The 22004-nt window shown below is 42.5% G+C and overlaps 1 protein-coding gene across 2 annotated transcripts in view; it reads right to left on the bottom strand.

The window, feature by feature from the left end:
* Positions 1-16295: 16295 nt before the first annotated feature.
* The window catches only part of FSIP2 (fibrous sheath interacting protein 2), a 43974-nt gene continuing 38265 nt past the window's right edge, over positions 16296-22004 (bottom strand). For both annotated transcript variants that reach the window (XM_075338136.1, XM_075338138.1), the window contains one exon: positions 16296-21452. In XM_075338136.1, coding sequence (XP_075194251.1) covers positions 16467-21452 — 4986 coding nt within the window. In that variant the 3' untranslated portion in view covers positions 16296-16466. The remainder of the gene's footprint in view (positions 21453-22004) is intronic.

The raw sequence follows: 22004 nt of genomic DNA, 5'->3' as shown, positions 1-22004 counted from the left end.
AAGACCTAATCCAAGAGCTAACAGTAGCCCTTGGGGACACTTTTTTTAGAATGGGACAGCTCTCCCAGTTGGTACCTGGCTCTCCTCATACAATAGTTAGAGCAGACGCCTAGGATATTTTTTTTTCAATACCTTTAAATAAACTTGAAAGTTTAAATTTCAATTGCATCTCTATTTATATAGTGTGTGTGTATGTGTGTGTGTGTGTGTGTGTGTGTGTGTGTGTGTGTGTGTGTGTATATATACATATATATATGTATATATATATATATATATATATATATATATATATGTATGTATATATGTATATGTGTGCTCCATCAGGTCCATTTCCCCCCAGGACCCTGGTAGACTGCTCATGTGATCACAACCAGACACATGATATCCCCCCAGACACACCCCTGGGTTTGAGGTATGTGGATGGTCAGTCCCGCCCATCACTTCTCACCATACCATGAATCTAGCTCTGAAACCTGTTACCAACAGACATGTGGAACTAAAAGTCCCAGCGAACCCTCCAGGTTCATGGCAGAGGTTCTCTGCGACACACACCGGCCATTTCTGATATTACCGAGTGCCATCTCACATACCCTCCCCCTCTGTTCAAACCCGTAGGGGAGAACACTCGCCAACGACCTGGGGCCCTGAGACAGGGCATCCATGCTGCCGTGCCCCACCAGTCGAGAAGGACGTCTCAGTCGCCTAAGAGTATCAGTACCTAAGACATCGTCCGGCGCCATCACCAAACCCCGTTTTGTCAACCTAGAGTCAAAGGACGTCCCATTCGTGGACCGTTCTCTCCCTGACCCCCTCCCAGGGTCACCGCAGTAGAGAAACTCTTTCCCAGTCAAATCTATATAGTCTGGTCCAAACCTAGGTTTTCCCGTGTACCCCCAGGGCAACTGTCGAGAACGCTAAGCTGCAAGCTGAGAGGAGTTGCTCTAAGCCCATAGTGTCCACTACCTACAGGACTTCGTAGGTTGGGTCTCCGCCTGCGATTTCTTTAATCGCGTGTCCCGATACCGGACCGACACTCCACTTTCCTCTTCTTTCCCCTGAACAACGGGTGGAAGACGGCTGATGTCTTCCACACAGGTGGCGAAGCTGCTCCTTAATTTTCAGTTTTTCTTGTCTCAACTGCTGCATGTCACGTACATGCATCACCCGATATTCAAGAAGACTTCGTATGTTTCCAAGACTCTCTACAGTCCGGATGCCGACGAACAGAACCATACCAGCTTCCCGGGGTATCTTGTCCTCGTCATCATCTGGGATTCTTAATCTCGTCACTCCAGACTTGTCCACCATTTCTTGCATGACTCGTCCATTTTTCCCGATGATTTTCCTTACAAGAACTCTGGATGACATCTTCTACCAGACTCTGAGCTTTCCTCAGATTTTTCAGCCATCTAGTGGCTTCTTCATTCTGCAACCGGATATTCCGCTTCATGCGAACATATCTGAAGTGCATGTCACTCAGGATAGCCACCCGCTTCACTGTGGTTTCAGTGGTGGACAATACAACTAACTGTGTAGCCTCTGGCGACCAGTACACTTTACATGCTTCCACAGCCTTCTTAAACTCTTCATGCATGGACTCCCTGGTACACGCTTCTCTCAAGTCTTCCGGTACATCCACCATGCACTTGACCAAAGAAGTCTCTTCCTTCTTTGCTGCCATCACGATTGTCTTGTCGAACTTTCAGGGTCAGCTCTCTTTGGGCTTCGACTGCTTCAACATATTTAGCCAGGATAGACACTTGTTGCTCCATCTTTTCCAATGCTACTTTATTCCTCGTCTGGTACTCAACCAGGCGACCTCTGAGCTTAGATACTTCTTCCTTCAGGTCGTCTACTCTGTTCTATAGAGCCTGTCTCAGGAGCTTTTCTCGCTTCTGATGGGCTGTGTGGACACTTGTTCCACTAGCGTTCTCCAAGGTTTCTTCCTTTAAACTTCTCTTAAGGACATCTTCGCCCATAGCACCCTCTCCAGATCGACGATTTTCTGTTTGCTTAGGAGATGGAGAGGACACCGCTTTCATCTCCGTGGCCGACTCCTTCTCAACCAGGACAATCTCTATGTCTTCCATCTTGGTCTTACCAGGCTGGTCATTCAGGCTCTCGGTCCTTGATGAGACCTCTGGTCCAAACGTCACCTCCTCAGAGGCTCTCTTCACTTTTACAGCACCAGCTATCTCTTGAGTCCTCACTGTATTATATTTAACTTCCTTGTGGGTCTCTGCAGTGTCACCTTCAATCTTCTCCTCTTTTCCTCCCAGGTTATCACACCCTTCAGTGTGGTACACTGTTCTTCTTAGAACTTTGGCATAGTTTTCACTCTTCATCATCTCAACACTGGGTAGTTTACCAGTCTGCTCACCATAACCTCTGTGAATTTTTACTTCACCAACGCTCTCCAGGAGTCCTCCTCCTGTATTACTCTCTAGGAGGTTATCTCCTACAGCGCTTTCCGAGATTTCACCTCCTATAGGGCTCTCATCCGACAGACCATCAGCTTCATGCTTGGAAATTATAGGAGACACCACCATTACTGCTTTGGTCAGCTCCTTTTCTGCCATTTCACCCTGCTGATTTCTGTCGTGACAATGTGTCAGTTCAGTTTGATTCCTCTTTCTTTTGCAGGATATCGATATCTGACTCTACCTTACCAGTTCCTAATGGCAACATGTTTTCCTCAACCGGGTATTTCACCTTCTCTGCTCCCTCAGACGGCATACACTGTGCTACCTCTTGGCGCTTATTACGTCTTCGTCGTTGGGAAGAGGATTTGCCCTTCTCACTTATCTGTACCTCACTGTACTCGTTCGTCACCTTTCTGGAGTCAGTGTCTTTATTGGAGTCATGGTCACTCCCCCTGGTGTTGTGGACTAACACGTCCCCGCCTAACCAGGTATCAGTCTCCTCCTCTTGGACTACTTTGATTTTAGTGGTCACACTCTCACTTCCCTTTGGAGACGTCATGTCACTGAGTTGGGGAGACTCTTTATTATCCTTGGTCACCCCTAACTCTAGACAGTCCTTTTTAGGAGGTACCATTTCCTCATTACACCTCAATATACCACAGGAAATCTGTAAAACCTCATACGGAAGAGAGGCTTCCTTAGGCAGGGGCCGACTCATGCTTGAGCAATCGATCCCGGCCTCTGTCTTCCATAAGTCCCTAAATAATTTGGAGTCCCGACCTATGATAATTGGATGGAGCAAATCCGGAACCACGCCCACATCAGGGCGCTCCAGTTGCTTGGCCGTCTGAATTATCACTCTGGCCAGGGGATATTCTTTAGTGGTCCCATGAAAACAAAACAATCACTGATCTCGGGGAGACCAGCCAGAGAAAACACTGCCGGCAGCCAGCGAGGGCACAGTGAAATCCTAGACAGTGAAATCCTAGGTACATTGCCCCCTGGGAAATATGCAAATCAAAAAGGTCCGTGGAGCCTCTGTTAGAAGTCTCAACACAGAAACCAGCCAGATATCCCTCCGGGAAGGGCCCAGCCAAGGGGTGACTCTTTTTAGGAGACCACCATATTAAGTGGCCCTTATAGTCAATATCCAACTTTTTGACAAGTTTAAAGATATGACAAGGGAAATACCAAGGCCAGGTATCCATCCACAGACAGCTGTTGGATAAAAAAAAGTTGGATATTGACTATAAGGGCCACTTAATATGGTGGTTATGGTGGTCTCCTAAAAAGAGTCACCCCTTGGCTGGGCCCTTCCCCGATGGATATCTGGCTGGTTTCTGTGTTGAGACTCCTAACAGAGGCTCCAAGGACCTTTTTGATTTAGTGGTCCCATGCACATAGCTTCCTTCTATTTTCCTACTGACCATAAAATGGAGATTGGGTATGAGTCTCGCTAAGGTCAGCCAGCTCCCTGGGTCTAACAGACCAGACACTATTGTCCCATTCAATTCCACGTAGCACTCCTGTGGCCTCATACTGGATGGATAGCCTATACCACAGGTAGGACATATGTAAGACGAACCCCATTGCTCCTTGCTATAGTCCACTTTTTCGAATTTGGAATGCGGTTTCCACTTGCTGACACCCAGTGAGCTCACAACCCCCTTCTGCTGGGGATACCTATTCAGGAGTCTCAGCACACTCCTCACATGGTCTCACCATGTGCTCCATCAGGTCCATTTCCTCCCAGGACCCTGGCAGACTGCTCATGTGATCAACCCCAGACACATGATATCCCCCCAGACACACCCCTGGGTTTGAGGTATGTGGATGGTCAGTCCCGCCCATCACTTCTCACCATACCATGAATCTAGCTCTGAAACCTGTTACCAACAGACGTGTGGAACTACAAGTCCTAGCGAACCCTCCATCTCACAGTACAGACCAAAAGTTTGGACACACCTCATTCAAAGAGTTTTCTTTATTTTCATGACTCTGAAAATTGTAGATTCACATTGAAGGCATCAAAACTATGAATTAACACATGTGTAATGAAATACTTAACAAAAAATTGTGAAACAACTGAAAATATGTCTTATATTCTAGGTTCTTCAAAGTAGCCAACTTTGACGTTGATTACTGCTTTGCACACTCTTGGCATACTCTTGATGAGCTTCAAGAGGTAGTCACCAGAAATGGTCTTCCAATAGTCTTGAAGGAGTTCCCAGAGATGCTTAGTACTTGTTGGCCCTTTTGCCTTCACTCTGCGGTCCAGCTCACCCCAAACCATCTCGATTGGGTTCAGGTCTGGTGACTGTGGAGGCCAGGTCATCTGGCGTAGCACCCCATCACTCTCCTTAGTCAAATAGCCCTTACACAGCCTGGAGGTGTGTTCGGGGTCATTGTCCTGTTGAAAAATAAATGATGGTGTAATGCTGCCACCAGGGGGAGCCAGAGCTCTGCAGCAGATGACACTACACAGAGCAATGAGAACCAGGAAGGAAATGCACAGCGTTCTCATGCACTGCCTAATCAGCACAGCTGAGAGGCAGAACTGCAGGGTATGTGAGGAATAGTCAGACAGGCTGGGTCAAACACCATATGGGCAGAAGCAGGACCGGAGGAGCGACCAGAAGCGAAGTCAAAGCCAGGCTAAGGTCAGTACTGGAGGAAGCAACCGAGTGGGGAAATAGGAGGGGGGACACAGGACAGAAGGGACGACCAGGGGACAGAACACAGACAAGGGCACGGGGGCACAGGAACAGACAGATCAGGATATCACTCACAGGACCAGCAATCACAGGCAAAGCAGAGCTAAGCTTATAGCCGGCGCTGGTTCACTGGAAGTGTCAGCTTTTAAAGGCATCCAGGGGCCGGAAGTGAGGCCTGAGAGAAGGCTCCTCCCCCTGGCCATGTGGATAGGGAGGCGAATCATGACAGATGGTCTAACTAAATGCAAACTGGATGGAATAGCATGCCACTGCAAGATGCTGTGGTAGCCATGCTGGTTCAATATGCCTTCAATTTTGAAAAAATCCACAACAGTGTCACCAGCAAAGCACCCCCACACCATCACGCCTCTTCCTCTATGCTTCACGGTGGGAACCAGGCATGTAGAGTCCATCCGTTTACCTTTTCTGCGTCGCACAAAGACACGGTGGTTGGATCCAAAGATCTCAAATTTGGACTCATCAGACCAAAGCACAGATTTCCACTGGTCTAATATCCATTTCTTGTGTTCTTTAGCCCAAACAAGTCTCTTCTGCTTGTTGCCTGTCCTTAACAGAAAGTGAAGGAGAAAGGTGTTTAAATGCCACTCCAATAGATCACTTCTGCAGATGTTCAGATGAATGTCACTTTATTATCATACAGGTTGACGCGTTTCCGGAGCATCTGCCCCCTTCTTCAGGACCACCAGGAATAGAAATAACATCAAATCTGTCCCAGTAGGACGATACATACAATATATAGCCACAATGACGTCATCAGACCATCCCTCAAATGAAAAAAACAGGCGGGAAAGGATGCCACGTTGTCAACAGTGACGTACTATATAACATTTCTAAGGATGCATAAAAAACATCAAATGTAATCCATCAAAAGATCGCTCAGATGCAGCCACCCATAAAAATGGTAAAAACATCAAATAATAAACATATATACATACAAGAACAAAGTATATACAAAGAAAACCATGTGAATCATAAACGTATATAACCCCTCCAATTACATGTGTACACACATATATAAAACCACATGTACCACGTGTTTGCATGTATAGAATAAATGTGTGTTAACCCGGGTTCAGGGAAGGGCAGAGAACCCTCAATACTCTGAGTGTATCATACTCAATAGATATACGGACATCACGGCGTAAACCCATGCCGCCACCAGAGAGTGTCTATCTTTTACCTGAAATATATTCCACTCTAGGAGCGAAAGTAACGCTAATGGATAGGGGGACACACTAACACCAAAGGAGTATATAGGAGTAAAGCTTCCGACCAAAGAACCCAGACCGCGGTTCATCAGAGGACAGGAGCGTGGGAAAAAAACTGATCGGCGCATGCGTCAAGGGTCTGTATCAAGAGCCAACAGTAGTTCACTAGAGGGCATAAGCGTGGGGAAAAAAACATGTGCGCATGCGTTAAAAGTCTGTAACCAGAAAGGACAGGTTAACAAGTTCACAACCGTGGGAACTAGCGCATAGCGGATTCGTGACCATAATAGAAACCCAGCATGTGCCCGGGAAATCAATATAGTAGAACACAATAGAAATAAAACATCGGTATAGATGGCCGTGCAAGCAGAGGAAATATTCCAAGTGTCTAAATGTGTATAGCCATGTGAAAGGTAAAAAGTGCATCTGGACCCGGAACAAAAGTATCCCTATGTCCTAATTGACCCAAGAAGATAGAAATAAAAAGGGATGGGGGGGGAAGGAATGCCAGCATAACCACTGGAAGCCACTCGTAAAATATTAGACAGTTTTTACAATAAAGATGGTCATCATAGGACCAAGGAGGAAACACCGGACAAAGTGATGTGCAGAGGAGTGTACATGCAGAGACAAACCACAATCATAAGACTGTGCCCGCTATATATAGAAGGACAGCGAACACCAGATACGTGTATAAATAAAGGATAAATATCTGAAACCGACAGGTCCTAATGAAACAAGAAAACATTCCAATATCATAGGGCACCCGCTCTAAGCAAGCGTGTCAGAAACGACATAAAAGACATAAATAGACCTGAGAAGAACCGCACACTAAAATGGTCCATACAAATACAACCATTAAAAGACACCAATGCATGTATATAAAAAATGATATAATAAAATCAATAAAACACATAATAGCATAAAACTTACCATAAAAACCATACAGTAATGGGTAAGGATAGAAAACCCTCTTGAACCTAATATTAATGAAATAAATCAGTTACCTCATTAAGGCCCTGAGGTTTTAAAGTGTTCAATTTATAGATCCAATAAGTTTCTTTCCTATTTAGAGTATCCATCCTATTCGGAATATATGGGGGTATCTGTTCGATTGGAGTCACCTTTAGTACGATTTTCTTATCATGACATATAGTAGTATGTCGAGAGAGCTCGTGGAGCATGTATCCCACCTTAATATTTTGTCTATGAGAATTGATTCTTTTGTGCAGGGCTTGAATGGTTCTCCCCACATATCGCTTATTACAATCGCATTCAATCAAATAAATAACATAATCAGATTGACACGTAAGGTGTCCTTGTATTACAAATTCCATGTTTCCAGGGACAGACCCAAAATTGACCCTTCCATGTTGGATGGATCTACAACATAGGCAATTCTTAGTCAGACACCTATAGGACCCCACTGGTTTATTCGTCCCCACAATGCTAGAGGGACTCCTTAATCTACTCGGGGCCAGCTGATTCTTCAGGTTGGAGGCTCTGCGGAAAGTGACCCCAGGGTAGGATGGTAACACCCCCTTGAGATACGGGTCATTGTATTAGGTTCAAGAGGGTTTTCTATCCTTACCCATTACTGTATGGTTTTTATGGTAAGTTTTATGCTATTATGTGTTTTATTGATTTTATTATATCATTTTTTATATACATGCATTGGTGTCTTTTAATGGTTGTATTTGTATGGACCATTTTAGTGTGCGGTTCTTCTCAGGTCTATTTATGTCTTTTATGTCGTTTCTGACACGCTTGCTTAGAGCGGGTGCCCTATGATATTGGAATGTTTTCTTGTTTCATTAGGACCTGCCGGTTTCAGATATTTATCCTTTATTTATACACGTATCTGGTGTTCGCTGTCCTTCTATATATAGCGGGCACAGTCTTATGATTGTGGTTTGTCTCTGCATGTACACTCCTCTGCACATCACTTTGTCCGGTGTTTCCTCCTTGGTCCTATGATGACCATCTTTATTGTAAAAACTGTATAATATTTTACGGGTGGCTTCCAGTGGTTATGCTGGCATTCCTTCCCCCCCCCCCCTTTTTATTTCTATCTTCTTGGGTCAATTAGGACATAGGGATACTTTTGTTCCGGGTCCAGATGCACTTTTTACCTTTCACATGGCTATACACATTTAGACACTTGGAATATTTCCTCTGCTTGCACGGCCATCTATACCGATGTTTTATTTCTATTGTGTTCTACTATATTGATTTCCCGGGCACATGCTGGGTTTCTATTATGGTCACGAATCCGCTATGCGCTAGTTCCCACGGTTGTGAACTTGTTAACCTGTCCTTTCTGGTTACAGACTTTTAACGCATGCGCACGTTTTTTTCCCACGCTTATGCCCTCTAGTGAACTACTGTTGGCTCTTGATACAGACCCTTGACGCATGCGCCGATCAGTTTTTTCCCACGCTCCTGTCCTCTGATGAACCGCGGTCTGGGTTCTTTGGTCGGAAGCTTTACTCCTATATACTCCTTTGGTGTTAGTGTGTCCCCCTATCTATTAGCGTTACTTTCGCTCCTAGGGTGGAATATATTTCAGGTAAAAGATAGACACTCTCTGTTGGCGGCATGGGTTTACGCCGTGATGTCCGTATATCTATTGAGTATGATACACTCAGAGTATTGAGGGTTCTCTGCCCTTCCCTGAACCCGGGTTAACACACATTTATTCTATACATGCAAACACGTGGTACATGTGGTTTTATATATGTGTGTACACATGTAATTGGAGGGGTTATATACGTTTATGATTCACATGTTTTTTTTTGTATATACTTTGTTCTTGTATGTATATATGTTTATTATTTGATGTTTTTACCATTTTTATGGGTGGCTGCATCTGAGCGATCTTTTGATGGATTACATTTGATGTTTTTTATGCATCCTTAGAAATGTTATATAGTACGTCACTGTTGACAACGTGGCATCCTTTCCTGCCTGTTTTTTTCACTTGAGGGATGGTCTGATGACGTCATTGTGGCTATATATTGTATGTATCGTCCTACTGGGACAGATTTGATGTTATTTCTATTCCTGGTGGTCCTGAAGAAGGGGGCAGATGCTCCGGAAACGCGTCGACCTGTATGATAATAAAGTGACATTGATCTGAACATCTGCAGAAGTGATCTATTGGCGCGGCATTTAAACACCTTTCTCCTTCGCTTTCTGTTATCTGTCGTTTGGGTGGCTGCAGCCGTGGATCGATATTACATGCGTTTATAGTAGTTGTGACTCTCACAACTGCAATTGGTGAGTATATTTACTCCCCCCTCCCTACCCCGCACATATTGGGGTAAGACCCTATTTGCGCTTGTTTTTCCACAGCCTCTCTTCATGTTGCCTGTCCTTAGCAGTGGTTTCCTAGCATCTATTTTACCATGAAGGCCTGCTGCACAAAGTCTCCTCTTAACAGTTGTTCTAGAGATGTGCCTGCTGCTAGAACACTGTGTGGCATTGACCTCGTCTCTAATCTGAGCTGCTGTTAACCTGCAATTTCTGAGGCTGGTGACTCGGATAAACTTATCCTCCGCAGCAGAGGTGACTCTTGGTCTTCCTTTTCTGGGGCGGTCCTCATGTGAGCCAGTTTCTTTGTAGCGTTTGATGATTTTTGCCACTGCACTTGGGGACACTTTCAAAGTTTTCCCAATTTTTCAGACTGACTGACCTTCATTTCTTAAAGTAATGATGGCCACTCGATTTTCTTTACTTAGCTGCTTTTTTCTTGCCATAATACAAATTCTAACAGTCTATTCAGTAGAACTATCAGCTGTGTATCCACTAGACTTCTGCACAACACAACTGATGGTCCCAACCCCATTTATAAGGCAATAAATCCCACTTATTAAACCTGACAGGGCACACCTGTGAAGTGAAAACCATTTCCGGTGACTACCTCTTGAAGCTCATCAAGAGAATGCCAAGAGTGTGCAAAGCAGTAATCAAAGCAAAAGGTGGCTACTTTGAAGAACCTAGAATATAAGACATATTTTCAGTTGTTTCACAATTTTTTGTTAAGTATTTCATTCCACATGTGTCAATTCATAGTTTTGATGCCTGCAATGTGAATCTACAATGTTCAGAGTCATGAAAATAAAGAAAACTCTTTGAATGAGAAGGTGTGTCCAAACTTTTGGTCTGTACTGTGTATATATATATATATATATATATATATATATATATATATACACACATACATACTGTATATATAAGAATTACAGTTACACTTTAACATCTTGTTTCGATCTCAGTTGCACAAATCTGATGTGGGAATATTGGTATACGAGTGCCAGACGAATTAGAGAAAGAGCCTGGAGCCACCTGGTTTAGCCGATATTTGGACAACAATATTACCGTCTCAGCCATTATTGAGAATAAGGCTTAAAGGGAACCTGTCAGATGCAATGTGCACCCAGAACCACGAGCAGTTCTGGGTGCATATCGCTAATCCCTGACTAACCGTCCCTGTATCTAGTAGCATACATAAAGAGAGCTGTAGAAAAAGTATTTCTAATGATCTTTTATCTTATGGTAATAAGCTAGTCCCAAGGTTGTTATATCCCCCGACTATTCCGCCCTCTTAGCATGTTATCACACCCACAGGGGAGTGCTAACATGCTATTCAAAGCAGCGTCACCAGCTGTACCGCGCTTTCCTGTGTTCACTGTGACCACGCTTCTGAATACTGGGCACTTCCAGTCATGCTCAGTATAGAGCCAGGTGTACACATCCCTGCTTTAGAGAGGTCTACTGTGCATGACCGGAAGTGCATTCAGAAACATGGTCACAGCGAACACAGGTACGTGTGGCACCACTGGTGACTGCATTGAATAGCATGTTAGTACACCCCTGTGGGTGTGCTAACATGCTAAGAGAGAGGCTAGTTGGGGGACATAACGCCATTACAACTAGTCCCTGCGCTCATTAGCATAAGATAAAAGATCTTTAGAAATACTTTTTCTAAAGATCTCTTTATCTATGCTAGTGTATACAGGGACATTTAAGGGTGCTTTACACGCTTCGACATTGCTAGCGATTTCTAGCGATGTCCTGCGCGATAGCACCTGCCCCCGTCGCTCGTGTGACATTTGGTGCTCGCTGCCGTAGTGAGCATTATCGTTACGGCAGCGTCAAACGCACATACCTTGACAGCGACATCGCTATGACCACCGAACAATCCCTCCTTCAAGGGGGAGGGACGTTTGGCGTCATAGCGACGTCAGTGCGGTGTCACTATGCGGCCGGCCAATAGAAGCGGAGGGGCGGAGATGAGCGGGACGTAACATCCCACCCACCTCCTTGATTCCTCATTGCCTGTGGACGCAGGTAAGGAGATGTTTGTTGTTCCTGCGGTGTCACACACAGCGATGTGTGGTGCCGCAGGAACGGTAAACAACATCGTACCTGCAGCAGTAACAATATTAAGGAAAGGAGCGACGTGTCAACGATCACCGTTTTTGGACGATTTTGCGATCGTTGATCGTCGCTCCTCGGTGTCACACGCTGCAATGTCGCTACCGGCGCCGGATATGCATCACTAACGACGTGACTCTGACGATATATCGGTAGCGATGTCGCAGAGTGTAAAGCACCCTTTAGGCAGGGATTAGCAATATGCACCCAGAACACCTCGTAGTTCTGGGTGCATATTGCACCTGACAGGTTCCTTTTAACCCACCCACAAGGAGGTATGGACATTGCTGCAAAAGGATTCCCAAATTAGGGTCAGCAGAATACAGGTTGGTAGCAGTAATGTTGTGGCACTGGTGTGACTTATCCTTGAGTGGTTAGTCAGAAGGCACTGATAGAGATTTTACCTACTTTACAACTTTTTAAGTGGAAATTTATAGAGAATCAACCAGCAGGATTTTCATATATAAAGTAAAGCCCGTGCTAAACTGGCGCTAGGATGCTGAATGTAAGCATAGCTTTTGTTCAGAGACTGGATGATTTATTTCAGAAATACAGTGGATACGGAAAATATTCAGACCCCTTTACATTTTTCACTCTTTTTTCATTGCAGCCAGTTGGTAAATTCAAAAAAGTTCATTTTTTCTCATTAATGTACTCTGCACCCCATCTTGACAGAAAAAAACTCAAATGTAGAATTTTTTGCAAATTTATTAAACAGTAAAAACTGACATATCACATGGTCATAAATATTCAGACCCTTTGCTCAGACAGTCATATTTAAGTCACATGCCGTCCATTTCCTTGTGATTCTCCTTGAGATGGTTTTACACCTTCATTGGAGTCCAGCTGTGTTTAAACTGATAGGACTTTTTCAAACTGATTTAAAAAGGCACACACCGGTCTATATAAGACCTCACAGTGCATATCAGACCAAATAAGAATCATTAGGCCAAAGAAACTGCCCAAGGAGCTCAGAGACAGAATTGTGGCAAGGCACAGATCTGGCCAAGGTTACAAAGAATTTCTACACTACTCAAGGTCCTAAGAGCACAGTGGCCTCCGTAATCCTTAAATGGAAGAAGTTTAGGACCACCAGAACTCTTCCTAAACCTGGCCATCCAGCCAAACGGAGCAATCGTGGGAGAAGAGCCTTGGTGAGAGAAGTAAAAGAGAACCCCATGATCACTGTGGCTGAGCTCCAGAGATGCAGTAGGGAGATGGGAGAAAGTTCCACAAAGTCAACTTACTGCAGCCCTCCACCAGTCGGGCCTTTATGGCAGAATGGCCCGACGGAAGCCTTTTCTCAGTGCAAGACATATGAAAGCCTGCATCGAGTTTGCAAAAAAACACATGAAGTACTCCCAGACTATGACAAATAAGATTCTCTGGTCTGATGAGACAAAGATAGATCTTTTTGGTGATAATTCTAAGCGGTATGTGTGGACAAAAGCAGGCACGGCTCATCACCTGCCCAATACAAACCCAACAGTGAAACATGGTGGTGGCATCATCATGCTATGGGGGTGTTTCGCTGCTGCAGGGACAGCACGACTGGTTGCATTTGAAGAATAGGTTAATGCGGCCAAGTACAGAGATATCCTGGAAGAAAACCTCTAGCAGAGTGCTCTGGACCTCAGACTTGGCCGAAGGTTCACCTTCCAACAAGACAATGACCCTAAGCACACAGCTAAAATAACAAAGGAGTGGCTGCAGAACAACTCTGTGACTATTCTTGACTGGCCCAGCCAGAGCCCTGACCTAAACCCAATTTAGCATCTCTGGAGAGACCTGAAAATGGCTGTCCACCAATGTTCACCATCCAACCTGAAGGAAGTGGAGAGGATCTGCAAGGAAGAATGGCAGTGGATCTCTAAATCCAGGTGTGAAAAACTTGTATCATTCCCAAGAAGTCTCATGGCCGTACTAGCTCAAAAAAGGTACTTATACCCAATACTGAGCAAAGGGTCTGAATACTTATGACTATATGATATTTCAGTTTTTTTGTTTAATAAATTTGCAAAAATTTCTACATTTTTATTTTTTTCTGTCAACATGGGGTGCAGAGTGTACATTAATGAGAAAAAAATAAACTTTTTTGAATTTACCAAATGGCTGCAATGAAACAAAGATTGAAAAATTTAAAGGGGTCTGAATACTTTCCATACCCACTGTACATGCAAGTAAAGTTCCAGCAATGCATTGCTATTTGATTGACAGGTGTAACAGGGGCTGAATATGGGGGTTGGCTTTTGCTATTATTCCCACCCTTGTCTGTCTGCCTGGCCTTGGTAGATGTTAGGCCTCTGTCACACGTTCGTGCCTCCGGTATGTGTTTGGCAGTTTTTTCACGTACCGGAGACACGTACACATGTGGACATATGATTTCCTAATGGTTTGGACACACAAGTATTTTGGAACGGAACGTTTGTCTGTTCTGTACTTACGTGTGTCCGTGTGTTCTTCACGCTGACATGTCCGTTTTTCTCCGGCAGCACGGGTGTCACACGGCCCGCACCCATACCACACGGATGTAGTGTGGATGCGGTCCCGTGTGACACGCGCTGGAGAAACACGTGTCATTATTTTAAAATAAAAAAAAACACATACTCACCTCCATCAGCCCTGCAGAATCTTCCGCTGCAAACAGTTCCTGACGGCCACCGCTCATTATGACCCTGTAAAGGAGGTGGGCGTGCTGTCACAGGCTCTAATCTACGCCCCTCCACTCGGCCGGAAGCAGCATCAGCGGGGAGTGGGCGTGGCTGGAGCCGAAGATCAGTGCCCTGGACAGCAGCAACGACCACATGAGTATGCAAATTACCGGTTCTCCGTGTGTTATCGCGGATAGCACACGGAGAACACACGTGGACCGCACGTACCGGAGACACGTACTTACCACACGCAACACGCAGGGAAAATACGTGTCTCGCGGCACGTGCGTGATTTTCACGTGGGTGTGGCAGAGGCCTTAGACTGTATGGGCTGCATTTCGAATACGCCCCTATCGTGTGATCGAAATGACATACCTGGAAGAAGCCCATACAGTCTAGCATCTACCAAGGCCAGACAGACAAACGGGCAGAAATAGATAGCAAAACCCAACCCACATATTCCCACGTCTGTTGCACCTGTGAATCAAATAGCAGTGCATTGCGGGAACTTTACTTGCACATATTTCTGAAATAAAACATCCAATCTCAGAACAAAACTTATGGTTACATTCAGCATCCTAGAGCCAGTATAGCACTGGCTTTACTTTATATATGAAAATCCTGCTGGTTGGTTCCTTTTAAATAAAATACCTGAACTCATCTTTCCAGGCAGGGCCACTCCACTGCAATAACTATTGGGTGCTCTATTGGTCTTCAGCATAAATGTCACATGACCGTTAAAGGGAACCTGTCAGGTGAAAAAAAATTCACCCCGCCAGCCTCGAGTTTTCAGTCACCGCTTTGGGGATATAGTTAGTGGTGGCTGTAACTACGCCCCTTCATTGACTTGACAGCCGGCTTTAATGTTAAGCCGGCTATTAATTAGTGCTGAGCGCATGGTTACAGCCACTCACTATGCCCAGACTGAAGCTGAGCCGATGCCTCGCTGATGATTGAAAATCTAAGGCTGCCAGGAGGAAGAAAGTTCATTAGCTCTTGGCAGCGAGGTTCTTGGTGCAGTGCGGATTTAGAACGCTATTAACCTGTAGATTAACCTGTTTCTGAAGGTTAATAGCCTTTTTTTTACCTGACAGGTTCCCTATAATGCCAATCAGCAGTCACTTTGTCACTGGCACATGCTCACATAATTTCATCATATTATGCACTTTTGTATATGTATATAATTTTAGTGCTATAGTGCACAATTAGTGCTAGATTTTTTGTTTTTTCTTCATTGCATTGGTCGGTGGTTGACCCCTACCTTGCTATGCACCCCAATTTGGGATGTATTCTACCTGTCTAGATTTTGGCGATTGGTGACTGTTCACATTCAGTCATCAGGCCCTGTCCACAGGCTATTTACTTCATGCAGCATTTGCTTGGACCTGTCCCGTCCACAGCCAAGATTCAGTCATGGGTACGGGATTGAAATAGACCAGGCGAGTGCTGCTAAGAGCAGTTCTACTATTTCATATGTGAGGCCGTTTGGCACATTTTATAAAAATATTTTAGTGTTAGGACTGCCCCAACAGAGATTTGCCGTGAAGTGGCGGGGTGGCTCAAGAAATTGCAATTTTTTGCCAAAAATCTCATATTTATAATAAGTACAGTTGGAATTTTTAGTACTGTAGTGCACATTTAGTGCTAGATTTTTTGTTTTTACTTTTGTATATGTGGTTCCTTTTAAATCCACTTTATGCTCTGAAATTATTATTTTCGTCCTCACCTAGTGCAGAGGCCACAAAATTGTTTTACAACCCACTAAAATGTATACATATTGGAAAACGTATAATAAATACATATGCAGTGTTTATTTAAACAATATTTATATTACTTGGATATGTCTGATACATTTACATTTCGTTAGACCAGTTTCTTTTAGGAATTACAGAAAATGAAGCCTAATATTGTAACTTCGCTGCTCATTAACATTGGTGATTCTACATTACCACTGGTTGGGGACACCACCTCTGGTAGAGTGAACCCTATCTGTTCATTCATACTTGATGATCATGATGGTGGCAGCTTTGGAGTAGAAGCTCTTATATGGTCCACTGCTTCTCTAGTCTCAAAATGAGACGAGATGCTGCTACTGGTTGATAATACTCCAATTACGGTAAATCGTCTTTGTTCATTTATACTGGAAGGTGATAGGAGCCTTGGGGTAAGGACTATTGGATGGTATATAGGTCCTTCTGCCTCAGTATCAGTTTCCATGCATTCATTGTATAATGACGCATTCTCGGGCACATTGGAAGAACCATAATTTTGGAAGGACAACTTGTGTAAAATGTTATCAATGAGATGAGTTGCTTGAGTGTATTCACGTTGAGTTATATTTTGCAATAGGTTACTTGACATCATGGGTTTAATATTCTCAAGTACTTTTATAACTATGTCTTTTGAGTATAATTCTAGTCTTGCACTGCTGTTGTTGACTCGGGCCAGAAAAGTACCAATATTTTCACTTTTCACATTGTCTGGAAGGTGCGGCTTGCATTTAAGAGCTACAGTAGCAGCAAAAGCACTGGTTTTATCACTTACGGATGCAACTAATTGGTCACTGAGTAAGCTTTCTTCTTCTGCAAAAAACTTATCCATTATACTGGTATCATCGCTTTGAGTATGAAGAAAATGAGAAATTCTTCTTATTGGTTCTGAAAAAGAAGGGGTCTCCTCTCGATTTAATGACATGGAAGATTGCTGTTTGCATGACAGGTTCGCATAGTACTGAATATCTTGTAGGTATTTGGAAAGCTTTGCAATTATGATTTCGACTATGTCCTTGGCCACAAATTCAATATCGGATTTAGAAAATCCTAAGCCAGATTCCCAAAAATAGTAATATGAAGATTCATTTGACTGATCCTCAGAAGATACCTGAGATCTGCCCTTCTTTAATTCCAGTACAGTATTTGTCTGAACCTTATGCAGGACACGTTCCACTTGCCGTATCATGGCTAACAATTCAGGTTCTGAGCTAGAAGGTTTTCGGTACATTGGACTCATTTCATATTTCGATCTATGTGTGTCCATACTGTGTAATTCATGTCTTAAACTGGTATCACATGAACCACCCCTTGCATAAAATTTCTGTAAAATAATATTAACAATCTCAGTGGCTAGAGTATTTTTATCAATGATGTAATTCACTCCTCCATACGTGAACCTTCTTTCTTGGTCTATCTCTCTGTGTATGAGTTCTGTTACTGAACTGGCCAAGTTCCTTGCGCAGATATCAAGAGATACATTAGACAGACTAATGGTTGTTAGATTGTCAATGGTGTCTTTAATGATATTTTCCACCTTTTCTGCTATTTCTATTGCTTTATATTTCATAGCCTTTTCTTCGATCTCCTCTTTGTCACTAGATATTAATTTGTTCGGTGTTTCCTTATGCTGGAATGTATATCTTAAAGACTGTAGGAGGACGTCGAACATGTGGTTAACAATGTCAGTATTAGATAGTGGGAAAAAATTGTCGTTAGGAAAGTTGTCCTTGAATTGTTCATGTAGGTGTTCTTCAGCTTGGTAAACTATGTTGTCAGCTAACTCTAGAGCATAGCACTCAAGCCTTGTATCTGACAATGTGTCTATTTTTGTCTCAGACTGGATCGATTGGTGAAAAAGAGTAAAAATTTTGGAAATGACAACATTCTTTAATTTTTTAAAAATAGTCTTTATTGGTTTGACACCGTAAAGAAGATCCAGTATGTTTCTACTGAAGCTGTCCGTTTGGTCATGCAATTTACACACATGCATAATGTCAGACAAGATTTTTAGGATATCCCTAGACAGAAGATAAACTTCTGCATCAGTGAAAGGAGAACTATCTGCATGCTGTAAGGTTTCTGAAAGAAGCTGCTGATGGAACGTACTCATCTGACTAGAATGGGTTAGTTTCAGAGGGACACTTAAATCAACCAAGAGCTGTTTGAAGAGCATCAACATTACCTTCTTAACTTCACTTGCAATTTCTGGTGTAACTGATTCTTTTCTTTTTAGATGCATACAAAATTTTTGTACAATTTTTCTTCTTATATAGTTCTCTATATTCTGTACTATATGTGTATCCTGAAATGTGATACTTTCATCTTGTAAAAACCTGGGGTTCAAGCTTATCTGTTCTACTTCAAAGTCAAGCATGCTAATGGATCCAGTCGTTACGGCTTCATTTTTGAGTAAAGATTGTGCAATGTTATTCAATATCTTGTCTAGTTGAGTCCTTATAACGCATATAATTTCATGAGAAAGGTGTTTTGAATGCCTATAGAGATTGGATTTTGGCATAGTGCTTTTTAGCTTTCTTTTTGGATGTTCTGCAGGATCACATGGTACATCCTGTTGGTTGAATATTTCTGGAAAATAGATTTCTTCTGATATATTTTTGCTGGATGGATGAAAAACTTTGACTGCAAGACTAATAAACCTTTTAAACTTTCCAAAAACATCTCTGAGAACTAAGTTGCTTATTGTTTCAGAAAATAATTCACATATTCCTGAAACATTAGATCCTTCATACGTAAGCAAGGATGTATCTTCCTTCATTTTTTGCTTTGCACAACACATCATGTTTATAAGATCTTCTACAATTACCTTGGATAGCACATTGATTTCCCTTTGGAAGAAACTAAAACTGGTTTGACAACATTTGAAAAGATCTGTCTCAAAACCTAGCAATGTTGACTTGTCAGATGCACATTTCAGAGATTCTTCCATTGTTTCCATTCTGTGTTTGAAGGCTGACCGTAGGGTTGAAGAAGCAAAGTCTAGTAGCTGGGACTTTTGGGAATCTGTAGGTACAGTTCTGTCATATACATTATGCAGGGCACAACTTTCATCTAAGCACTCATGTGAAGTTGACAAAGTTGACCACCATTCTCCCGAGCTTACACCGAGTTTTTCATTACCAATATTGTCAAGCAAAGAACTTATCAATACATGAGTTATCATTGTGTCATCTTTTGAAAATTGGTCTTGAGTGTGTTGCTTGGAAATTAACTCTGCAATTACACCTAAAAGCTTGGATACAATACCTTGTGTACAAACCTCTAATTTTGTGTGCATTTCTGGAATCAATCGCATTAGGTCTGTGTCATCTATATCTTCTGCAGTTAGATACTTCTTAAACTTTAGCAGCAGGAAGCTTTCAATTTTTGCAGAAACTGTTTGAGCTAATTCCTCACGAATCATGTTCTCTTCAGGGTGACATAAATCTGAAGGTGATGCTACCTTATGACAATCGGACAATGTATAAGTATTTCCCACATCTTCCAATGGAGAAAAAATGGATTGAAGAGATTCCTTCCACTTCTCATATGAGGAGGTTGCATACAGCATTTTTAGAATGTACTCTACCAAGTGATGGGAGAAAGACCTGATGTCAGACGGTAACAAAAATGCACTACTATCTTTTTGGTCTTTGATTGTAGTGTTAATATCGTCTTTGTTAGGGAAGTCTGGAAAGCCATATAGATGCTCCGAGATGGGATATTTTAGGTCCTTTAATATTTTTATTAAGGTTTCAGAAACAAGAACATCTACGACCTTGAGGGGACGATTAAATTCATTTTGGCTGTGTATTAGGTGGTCAGAGCTGAACATATTAAGAAGAAAGCAATTGTCATCTAATTTGTCCCAGTTGTCTGAAGGTTGTGAAACAATATTAACATTCTCAAGATATCCTCGACTTTGTCTATTAAGGTCAACTTTTCGCCAACCTGGTCTTATGCTTTCCTGTTTATCTTCTTCCAAACAGCTGGCCATTCCTGGTACATTGACTTCTTCAATTACAGCTCTAAATACCTGGTTCTCTGAGTCTGGACCTATTAAGGATTCTCGGCTAACACATGACTCCTGAGACTTGGTTAACAGCAGAGTTCTGGAGTATCGTCTAAGGGGCTCCTTTTTGGATGGCGCATAGTTTTTTTCAAGATATTTGTACAACAGGAACTTTTCCTCATTAGAAATGGCAATTTTTTTTCTTGTTTCTTGCCTTATGTCATAATCAATGTTTGTTTTAATGAGATTAAGCATCGTTTTAATAAGTTCTCGAATGGCTATGTGCACTTTATGTTCAGGATTGTCTATACTTGTAGCCAAATTTTCTAGTTCTTTTTTCAGAAAGATCTGGGATCGTTCATTTGGTGTGAATATGTCACATAATGATCTTGATTTTAGTACATTATCATCAGATCTTGAAGATGTATGTTTCAATGAAGCAATTACTGAATGTTGCTTAAAAGGCACGTTGAACCTTGATCTGGAAAATGTCTCTAGATGGCTTAGCACAATTTTTACAATTTCTTCACTACTTTCCAATATGGAGTCTGTGGCCACAGGAAGTGTTGCCTTGAACATTTCCTCCTGACTAGTAGCACAAGTAAAAAATTTGTACAACTTTTTGAATGAACTTCTCTCCTCAAATATGTCGTCATATTGGGTGCTAAATTTTTGCACAGCAGTTTCATGCCATTTGCTTAAAGCATTTTCTACAATATCGCTGGCAGCTGACATTACTTCAAGTCTAGAGATAAAATATCTGCATGGTGATTCCCCTCTGATATCATGCAACGCTTCTTTAGGCATTGTTTGTACTGGTGTAAATCCAATATGGTGTCCAAGTGCTGCAGAAGTTAACTTTGCAAAGACTATTTCTACAAGATCTTCAGAAACAGTTGATAAGTAGGCACTTTGGGCTTCAAATATGTTTTGAAACAATGTGGAATAGTTGTCTTTAAAATGTTGCAGGTCACATAATGGGAGCTCAGATTTTGTCACTGTGTCTTTTGATGTGTCTAATCCAGAAGATGTTAGCAGATCAGATATTATTGATAAATCACTGGGACTTGTCACAGTCAAGGAACTTGGGGAGGTTTCTGATTTCCTTGAGACCGTTTTTTCCCTATGATCTTTTGTACTAGAACCGTTTGATGAAGACAAGTTGCTTTTATCTTCTGAATCATAAAACTTTGGTAAAACTGCTTTTTTCTTTTCCTACAAATAAAGAAAACTAATTATATTTGCACCTGCCGCTATATTAAGTTGCTATAGTTTTGTATTAAATTTGGCAAAAAAAAAAAAATCTTTTTTTTTTTGTATTGCCCAAATGCATGTAATATAAAAAAAAATTAAGCTACTTTGCAAATAGTCTTGATTAAAAATCTATTATTCTTTTGTGTTCACAGTCTTGATGCAGAACTATTTGTCTCCATGGTAACATAACCTATTTTTTTTTCCAAATATGCTTTATTGTCACGGGAAAGAAGGGTAACTGAGCAGGGACATCTAGACTGGCCCTTAGACTGGAGACCCTGCACTGCCTTATTTCAGAGGTACGCCCTGTGGTGGTGAAGTCTGGACCGTCAGCGTGACCCTAAGGCGGGCTTTGCACACTACGACATCGCAGGTGCGATGTCGGTGGGGTCAAATTGAAAATGACGCACTTCCGGCATCGCATGCGACATCGTTGTGTGTAACGCCTAGATGATACGATTAACGAGCGCAAAAGCGTCGTAATCGTATCATCGGTGCAGCGTCGGCGTAATC

The sequence above is a fragment of the Anomaloglossus baeobatrachus genome, chromosome 3, assembly GCF_048569485.1.
Source record: "Anomaloglossus baeobatrachus isolate aAnoBae1 chromosome 3, aAnoBae1.hap1, whole genome shotgun sequence".
In the NCBI taxonomy this organism is placed as follows: domain Eukaryota; kingdom Metazoa; phylum Chordata; class Amphibia; order Anura; family Aromobatidae; genus Anomaloglossus; species Anomaloglossus baeobatrachus.
This window is presented reverse-complemented; position numbering and strand designations above follow the sequence as displayed.